Raw genomic sequence first — 9,505 nt, 5'->3', positions numbered from 1 at the left:
TAAGCGTTAGTACCACTCACCTACTGCTCTGTAGTTCTCAGTTTTTGTTGATGCTGCTTTGTTGCTGAATCTGTGTAGTATTCACAGGTTGCACAACTCCAGACTCACAAGTTTTTAGTCAATCATTCTCTTCGTTCCTTTTTTGAGGTCCAGTCTTGGGGAGATTTGCTTGGTGATTAGCAGCTGTAAATATGCATTTAAAGCTTTAGAGAGAATGAAATGCACCAGGGATATTATTGTAACTCTAAGCGGGATAATTCCCAATGTTAAGAGTGCACTTGGGAGCCATGGGTCTCCAAGCCCCAAACCAATCAAAATCAAATTAATCAAAGAAAGACCCCATTGAAGGAGTCACCTTTTTAAGCCAAATGGTTTGCTCAGTGATCTTATGTAATTGAGTTTCAGCTTCCCCAGAAGTGTTCATTCTAGGTACAGCAGGTGGTGTTGGCCACAGAACGGCTTAGCTAAAAGATAATCCTGTTATAAAGAACGACTTTGGCCAGAGAGTCTAAGGATTTTTGCTGGGTAGCTTGTGTCTTAGCAACGGAATCAGCAATGTTTCAAGAGTTAAGGAGAGGTTTCTGATCATACTCCCATTGTATTTACTCCTAAGCCAGGGGTCATTCAGGTTTTTAGTGCGTATGGGGTGAGAATCTTCTAGGCTGAAATAAAAAAAATGTTCTAAATTCCAGAGCTTGCCCCCCTAGCAATGACCTGGGAGATATGGGTGATGACATTATCTTTCCAGGCCAATGCCAGGGTAAAGGAGAGGAAGAAGAGAGAGTTTCATGTTTAGTTAAAGTATAAAATCTTGATTCAGTGTCCTGAGTGGAAACAGTCTACTTTGATGTTAGCTACTTCTCTTCCTAGCCAATTTGATTTGGATGTCTCCAGTGTTTGCACAGGACCTACCAATTTTTGCAACTTTTTGGCTTCTGAGATTCCTGTTAGCAATAGTCTTTACTGGACCCACTCCAGCTCAAGTTGGACCCAGTCCAACTCCAGCTGGTAGCCACCAACAATTCCTGGGGAACTTTGGACTGGGGGAAAGCACTGAACCAGCAGACCTCAGCAAATGAAGACAGCAGCCTGATTCCAAACAAATGGGGAACTACTGTAGCCATGGCAGTTCCCAATGTGGAATTTGGGGAAAGATTCCAAACAAATGGGAAACTGCAGACTAAATCACCAGCAGTTCTCAACATGGAATCTGGGGACAGAATCAAAGGCTGGGGTTTCCAAACAAATGGGGAACTAACTGGAAAGCCAATTAGACCAGGAGCTTGATGCAAAGAGAGCAGAGCTCACAGTCATGAGGAACTCCCCCTGGCTTCAGAAATGGTGAGAAAGACAGTGAACTCAAAAAGGGGTGTGCGGGTACCACACTTGTCTTTCTCATTGTCCCCGAAAGCCATGAGAAGTTCACTTCGGATCCCACCACTGCCACCAAATCTGTTAAAAGCCAAAATTCAACTGAGTACATTTGAAGATCTAATTGGCTTTAGTCAATAATTCATGAACAGTCAGCATCCCATCTAGCAAGTAGAAAAGTGCTCTGAGGAGCTATACAAAATGGAAGGCTTTTATAGGCAGAAGGAGGGCGGGACAAGGAAATTAAGAAGGTGGATTATTTCGAGCCAGGTCACCTTCCCATAGAGGAAGGCAGGGGGTCTTAGGCAGATTACCTCATTAGTGCTGACCAGGAAATTCCAGATGGCTTGGCTTAAAATTCCACTCCTGGGGGCTGAAATTGCAATTAGGTTAAATATTAAGTCCTGGAGGGGCTTAGCACAAGTGACTCCATTTGGGGCCTGTTGTTTCTTTTTAACAGGGGTCATGGTGGGGGGCAAGCCAAAGAGGGGAGGAGAGACGGGATGGAAAACAAATTGCAAATGCTAGTTTCAGCCCCCATCATCTGACTCCCAGCAATCAGGCTCTTCCCAAAACCCACTCCTCCTCCAACCCCCACCTTAGTGGGCAGTACCTCCATCTACCCTTTGCCCAAGCCTTCTGAGGAGGAACCCCTGCCCCCTGCCTTGCTTTACCTCTCTTTCCTCAAACTTCTGTTGGGAAACAATTCCCCACAGGTCTCCTGTGTTTCTGCAGAGGAATTGGTTGCTTTTTGTTCTGGGTGATCTTTTCCAGAATGCCTTGGAATATGTAACTTCTTCTCAAAGCACAGGCATGGTCCAGCATGATAAAGATAATGTCTCTCTCAGGAGCAAAGGGCAGGCTTGCTTACTGCCCATCAGAAAAGATTGGGGTTCCATAAGCTCAGGGTTTCTCTTCTATAATTCACCCAATCAGTGTACAGGTACCATCTGCCCCTTTTCATGTCACCCTGTGGGATTTGGGACTCAAAGAGCCAAAGCAAAATACTTATACTCCAGTTTACTGCTAGTGCTGTAATACACTGTCCATCCTCTCTGACCCATGAGTCTTGTGCCTTCTACCAGCATCCAAGAAACCCCAGCAGGCTGACTGGTAGCTTGCAAGTAGGGTACCATCTTGGACCTTTCACCATTCTTGACAGCTTCTAACTCTGTCAATTCCACCTTCCACACGTTTCTGGCATCTGTCCACTTCAGCCCCCGTCCTGGCTGCCATCATCTCGTGCCTGGAGGGCTTATTGTTGTGGGTTCCTATCAGATCTCCCCCTTTCCCCCCAAGAGCCCTTCTCTGCCCTGGTCTAGACTCCTCATGCAGCTGGAGGGACTGTTGTAAAGCCCCCATTGATGTCCAGTGCCTCGCTGCCTTGGCTCTTCGATGGCTCCTATCATTTGATAGAATATTCTGTGACCCATGTGGTCCTTGCTGACCTCACCATTTACCTCGTGCTCCTCCCCACCTCCTACTTTATGCTCTAGTAATACTGAATTGTTGGAATCATGCTGTTCCCTCTGCCCGGACCATCCTTCATACTTTCTTCTCTGGAAAACTCCTACCTATCCTTCAAAACTTAGCTCAAGGTGGCCTTTCTGAAGCCTCAGCGACCCCTCAGGGACACAGTGTTGGAGACATAGAGGGTGAGTAGGGGAGGGGCAAAGGCAGAGGACAGAGTGGAGGGACTTTGCACGCTCTTCCCTCTGGACCCCTGCTATTGCCCCGTGGGGAGGAAACAAATGGGTGAACAGGACTTGCCCTGGGCAAAGGCTGTCTTTGACCTTCCAGGGGCTCATTATGGCAGGTTGCCATGTACAGCTGGGCGGGTCGTATCCTGCACGAGGGTCCTCGCCGAGGAGGGTAGTGAGACTGAAATCACGCTGTGCGCCAGGGCAGAGGGGCCCTCTGCTCACAGTGCCCTGCACTCACAGGACCCTGCCACCAGAGGGCGTCTTTAAAAAATTTCTAAAGGGTGTGAGAGCCTCATCTTGCAGCATCATGGGGCATCTGCTGGGACCCAGACAGGAAAACAATGCAGGAAACGCTGTGATCAAGGTTCTGGATTCTCCCAGATTTCTAAGCCTTTGACTCTGATCCATGGCTCCAGAAACGTCTCTGAGGTGCTCCAGGCAGCCTGTGGCCCTGAGGGGTTTCACTCGGCCAAGTGCCCCCTTTCCCTCTGAGAATGCCTCTCTCCAGGACCCTCTGAGGCCTTTTGTGGGCACATTTTCTCTCTCCTGCCCTCCTCTAACTGAATCTCAGAACCCACTGACACATCACTAACATCGTAGAATAAAGGTCACAGCCGCATTTCTCTGCTTCCGTGACTGGGGACCAACCTTTAGCAAAATGCAAGAAGGATGGATGGGGGGAGGGTTAGGTAGGAGATTTCAGATTTGGGTGGCTGAGGCTTCCATCTGCCTCCAAACGTTTTGTCACCTGAGGCCCTGGGGGTGAAGATTTCTATATCCCAGGCCTTTGCTCCTTCGGGATTTGGAAGGACGTGGGAAGGCACAGCACCCTTACGCTGCCTTGGCCTCCCGTGCTGGGTGGACGGGAGGTTCGTGAAGTTGATGTCCCCGGGAGCAGTCTCCAATTAGGAAGTCAACAGGATGCGGAAGACAAATACCCCAGTTTCCGTTCAGCAATGGGACGGGGGCAGGTAAAGGAGAGCCTTTTGCGGCAGCTGGGTCCCCATGGTAACTTGGCCCCCACCCTGCAGTATCTGTGAGGTCACCCTGCCTCTCCCATCTGGAGGAGGGGTAGGAGGGACAGACATGGAGGCCGTCCCTCCGGTCAGATCCAGCCTCTTGGGGACTCTGCTGCTGGTGGTGAAGCTCTCCGCACTGGTGAGTGGGGTTTGGGGGGCAGGGGGCGGGGCCCGCCTCAGAGCTGCTGGACTCCGCAGGTGAAACAAGGTGACTGCCTCCCTCCCGGAGTTCTCAGAAGCCCCACCCGCAAGCCACAGTGCTGGAATTTTCTCTACAGAGGGTCACTCCTGTGGGTTAAGCATTGCCCTTCCCATCTGTCTTTTTCAAACATGCAAATGCTGACCACTGGGGTCACGTCTCCAAATCACAACTCCTCAGTGGGCTGAGTTATCAGAAGAGGGTCCCCTGGGTCTGCTCCTGTGGCAGAGAAAGGGAGGATTACACAGGGCAGTAGAGAGACAGACATGGTTGCATTGGAATCTCAGCTACTCTACTCTTCAGCTGTGTGACTTGGAGCAAATTGCTCCACTCTTTGAGCCTCTGTTTTCTCTCCTGTAGCCTATCTTATAGGATCATGTGGGATATAACAGGTTTCTCTCCTTCCTGGTTTCTACATCACGAGCTGAGGGGTGGAGGTGCAGCTCCTGTTTCCTGTTTCCATCTTAATTCCTCTCCTAGCTGGACCCCTGGACCTCCTTCCTTTCTCAGCATTGCTCCACCCCCTTGGCTCTGCTGAGTCCGCCCACAGTGGGGCACACAGCCAACCCAGGGTGACTGCCTTCCACACTGTCCCCTAGGGCTCCAGGTGGTCCTCTGGACCGGGGCACGTGGGGTCCGGGTTGGTGGGCTGGCGATGCTTTGGGGCTAGAGGCTTGAGGGTTCTGATGAGGGGCTGTTCAGCTCCAGGACTCAAGTGAGTCTCATTTCCAGCCTGTTTCCCCATCCAGGCCCACTCTTTCCCCATCCAGGCCCACTCTTTCTTTCTCCCAGTGGATGGGAGGCATCTCATCTACCTTGTCACCCAGGACAGGAATCTGGACATCTTCTTGGGTTCCCCCCCCCTCACCCCTCACAGTAGGTCAGTCATTCATTCTGTCACTGTCCCTGTGCCTCGCATCTGTCTACCCCTAATGGCACTGCCTTTGCCCCCAGCTGCCCTCATGACACCAAGAGGTAACTGATAAGAAGGAATCCCAGGTGCTTGGGAGAAGGAAATGCCCTGGGTTCAAATCCTGCAGGATTAGAGGGCTGAGGGGGATCGCCATTCCTTATATAATGATGATGATGATGATGATGATGATGATAATAAATCAACCTCCTTCAGTCTGGAGGTTTGTAAATAACCATTTAAACCCAAAGAAAAGGGAATTCCTTGGTGGTCCAGTTGTTAGGACTCAGCGCTTTCACTGTCATCAGCCTGGGTTCGATCCCTGATCAGGGAACTAAGATCCCGCAAGCCGCCTAGTGCTACAAAAAGAAAACACAAAACACAAAACAAACAAACAAAAACAACCCAAAGGAAAGAAAATCAAATATAATATGAAGCACCTCTAAAGCTCCCTCCTGAGAATGGAGTCCTTCCAAGTGACAGATAAAGATCATTCCTGGGGGTTGGGAAATTGAGGGGGGAGGGCCCGGCCCAGGGCTGCCTGGCATCCCCACCCCCCACAATAAAACTTGGGACAGGTAGGGCTCCTGCCCCAAGTGAGTGGCAACGGATGAAGATTGTCTACTCCTCCTCCTGCAGCTGGCCCAGGATCGGACCCCCCTCTACAATTTCCTGCTCCTCAAGATCACCCGCTTTAACCGCTGGCTGTCAGGGCTGACCCAGGAGGCCCAGGGGTCCCACCCACCCGCCAAGATCTCAGCCTGCCCCGTGGGCCGGGTTCTACAGGCTGGGCTGACACTGATAGAAGTCCCAGTATGGCTGGTGCAGCGGGCGCCCAGGCTGGTGTGGGCAGGTGTGCTGGGCTGTGCCCAGGCCTCGGGCCCGGCCCCGAAGCGGCTGGGTGCCTGGGAGCAGCTGGGCCTGTCTGCGGCCACCTGGACAGACCTGCTCTTGTCATGTCTGCACAGCCTGATGCTGGCTGCCGGGCTGCCGCTACTGCTGACCTGGAGACTGTGCCAGAAAGCCCACTGCTGCAGCCTGGGCCGGCTGCCCAGGAAGGTGGGTGGGGTGGGTGTGGGACAGGCTGGGGAGGGCAGGCCTGGGGCACTGGGCCTGGGCTTGGGGGGGGCGGAGCCTGGAAGCAGGTAGTACAGCGTGTGAGCTGCTGGCCGTCACCTGCCCATCCACCTGCCCCCCCCCTCCCAGGCTCTGCTGGAGAACCGCGTGGTGCTGGGGACACTGGCGCTGCTGAAGCGTCTGCACTGGGGAGTGGAGAGCACGGCAGCACTCACCTCCTGGCACCTGGCCTACCTTGTCACCTGGACCACCTGCCTCGCCTCCCACCTGCTGCAGGCTGCCTTTGAGCACACAGCCCAGCTGGCCCAGGCCCAGAAGGCCTCGGGGCTCTTGTCTGAGTCCCCGCTCCCTGAGCCCCCGGCCCCCGAGGCTGGGCCAGTTCTGCCAGAGCCTGGAACTCCTGTAGAATAAATGTGTCCCCATCTGCCTCTCCTGTCTGATCTGGCCTAGGGTCTCACTCTCTGTCCCTCTTCCGTCCTGGGCTGGGGGTGTGTGTGTATATGTGTGCGTGTGCGCTCGGGCATGTGTGTGGGTGCATGCGCGTCCTAGGGCCACCTCTGGGAAGGAAATTACCTCCTGTGAGCACCTGATATGTGCCAGGTAACCCTTGCAGACACTTTCCACACATAATTCTGTTTAAACCACTTACCAGCACAGGCATCCAGATGAGAAAATTGAGCCTCAGAAGGCTGAACCTTCCCAAGGTCCCTGAGTAAGTCAGGGGAAGAGCCAGCACTGGACCCTAGGTTTTTTCATTTCCTAGAACCCCTAACTTTATCGAGGTCCATGTCCCTGCTTCTCAAGACTGGGTGCCCAAGGCTTTAGGGATGATGGGTAGTTAGAGACTCTGGCCTCTGGGGGGTGCCAGGGCCTCACATTTCAGAGATTTAGAAAATTCCTTTGAGGAGTAGTTACTCCTGGGCCAGTCTGCAACTAGCCCATGCATCCACTCACATACTTGGCCTCTCATTTTCCCACTCATCCATCCATCCATCCATCCATCCATCCATCCATCCATCCATCCACCCACCCACACACCTACCCATCCATCCACCCACTCACCCACAAATCCATCCACAGATCCATCTCCTCCAGGGAGGGGGAAACACCCGATATCTCAGCACTCAGCCCTAGCTGCTCAGGTCCCACTGAAGGGGTGCTGATGTAGCCAATGCAAGCTCAGGCTGCAGTGGGTCAGATCCCCCTGACGGCACTCTTAGGTGAGTGATTCTGTGAGAGGAGGGGAGGGACGGTTTCTTGGGAGTTAGTGATCACCGCTTACTCATCCCCAAGCCTGAGGGCGGTGTGAGTGTGGGAAGACATTCTAGAGAGCTCTGCCCTGCTTTCTCCTTCTCCATTCTGGTTCCCAGGGAAGTTAGGGCTGGATTCCTGCCCTGCCTCTCATGTAAACCTGCAGATGGCCCAGGGTGGGTGTGGGGTGAACTTCCAGGCCCTTCTTCTGAGTCTGAGGGGGCAGGCCCGGCCTGCCCCTGTGGGGAGACTCTGAAGGGCTCCCAGCTGGCCGACCAGGCAGAACACCTGCTGGGGAAGGCCCTACAGGGTCCTGGTGAAGGGGTCAGCAAACTGGGATTCCAGAACCCACACACAGCACGCAGGGAAGCTGAGGGCAGAAGCGTGTGACATTGGCCCACGGCTGAAGGTGGGGACGGGGGGATGGGAAGGAGGCCGCAGAGCAGGCCTGCGGAGCTGAACGGCCTTTGAGCTGCCAGGGACCAAGATGGTGCTTGACAGGGCTGTGGCCTGGGGGTGGGGTGGGGGGCTGGGGAACTGGGAGGCAGGGAGCAGGTGGAGAGGGGCCTCAAAGGCCAAGAATGGAGGGAGGTGGCAAGTACCTGTGCCACCTGGGGAGACAGGACAAGGTCTAGGATGGAGCTGGGGACCAGTGTTGAGGCTCGGGCAGCCCTTGGCAGTGGACGGGGGTGGAGGGTCATGGGAGGTGAGGGGAGGGGGTTATTTTTTCCTTCTACTAAAAAAAGTTGTTGTTGTTGTTTTAATTACCTGAAGTACAGAGATGTTAAGGTAAAACTGTCTCCTTTTCTCTGGTTCTAAACTTCTGAGAAACAGGGTCAACTGTGTGTGGAATATCTTTCCAGTCACAATATAGATGCAAACCTGCGTGCAGGCACACAATGCACCCATAGATTGTACTGATAGGGATCCAATCACACTATACATATCGTTAGGCCTCCCCTCTGGGCCTCAGTTTCCATGTCTGTGCAATGTCGGTGACCTGGTGATCCCCGATGAGACAGCCAGCGTTCAAGGGACCTCAATATCCTGGACGCCCCAGCTGGGAGTTAGTTGGTCGCCAGCTGTACAGCAGGGATCGGCCTGTGCAGCTCCATTGGGCTCTTACACGAGCTGAGATCTGGCTGCATGAAGCTTACACTTCCAGGCCCTGAACATAAGTCCTCCCGGGCCTTCCCGGGGCCCTGGCATCACCGGGCCAGGGCTTGGGAAGAAGGGAGGAAGGTGCGAATCTGCGCTTGGCTTTTCCTCACAGGCAGTGGGAAGATCAGAGGCCTCTTGGGGTCAGGCAGCCTCAGGCTTGAATCCCAGACCCACCACCTCCTGTCTGTGTGACCTTGGGCAAGTCCTTAACCACGTAAGCCTCAGTTTCCCCACCTGGGAACAGGTACAACCATAGCCTTGGGCCTCACTGGGCTGTGCTGGGCCTGAGCATGAACTGTGCCAGGTCTGGTGTGGGAGACGCTAGGAACCGCAGCTCCCTCTCCTGGGCATGCGGCCTTCCCAGGGGCCACGGGGACCTTGTTCTGAGGTCGAGAGGGCGGGTGATCAGTCCATCTGTCTCAGGCCTGAGAGTGTGGAGGGGCCCTGGCCTGATGGAGGAAAACAAGTGGGGGACGGTGGGCGGGAGGTGCGGGCAGCAGGGGGGGCGGGCTGGCTGCAGGGCTGGCCAGCAGCTCCACGCAATCTGTCTGCTATGCAGTCCCAGGCCTGGCCTGTATTTATTTATGCTGAGCGTGTATTTATATCAACCCCTTTCTCATTAATAGGGCAGGAAATGGCTGGAATTGTTACATACCTGGCGGCCCAGGGGTCCCGCTCGGCCAAGACACACAGGGCCCGGGACGCCCAGCCACGATTGTGAGGGGCCTCCTCCTCAGCCCCAGGCCTAAGTCCCTGGCCTTTCATTGACCCCCCACCCCCCCTTTGCATTGAGCACCCATCTACTTCCTTGGGA

At 54.0% G+C, this 9,505-nt stretch overlaps 1 protein-coding gene across 2 annotated transcripts; it reads left to right on the top strand.

Annotated features, from left to right (window-relative positions):
* The first annotated feature begins 4,136 nt into the window (after positions 1-4,136).
* TMEM270 (transmembrane protein 270) lies at positions 4,137-6,690 on the top strand. 2 transcript variants are annotated; one of them, XM_068524649.1, is made up of 3 exons: positions 4,161-4,232; positions 5,842-6,261; positions 6,409-6,690. In XM_068524649.1, the coding sequence occupies exons 1-3, from the start codon at positions 4,161-4,163 to the stop codon at positions 6,688-6,690; spliced, it is 774 nt and encodes a 257-aa protein (XP_068380750.1). The 2 variants fall into 2 exon arrangements, 1 of the variants encoding a protein (XP_068380750.1); XR_011070410.1 differs by lacking the exon at positions 5,842-6,261 and having other exon boundaries at positions 4,137-4,232; positions 6,409-6,509.
* The last annotated feature ends 2,815 nt before the right edge of the window (positions 6,691-9,505 follow it).

The sequence above is a fragment of the Eschrichtius robustus genome, chromosome 16 (assembly GCF_028021215.1).
Source record: "Eschrichtius robustus isolate mEscRob2 chromosome 16, mEscRob2.pri, whole genome shotgun sequence".
Taxonomy (NCBI): Eukaryota; Metazoa; Chordata; class Mammalia; order Artiodactyla; family Eschrichtiidae; genus Eschrichtius; species Eschrichtius robustus.
Note: the sequence above shows the minus strand (reverse complement) of the source record. Positions and strands in the feature narration are given on the sequence as shown.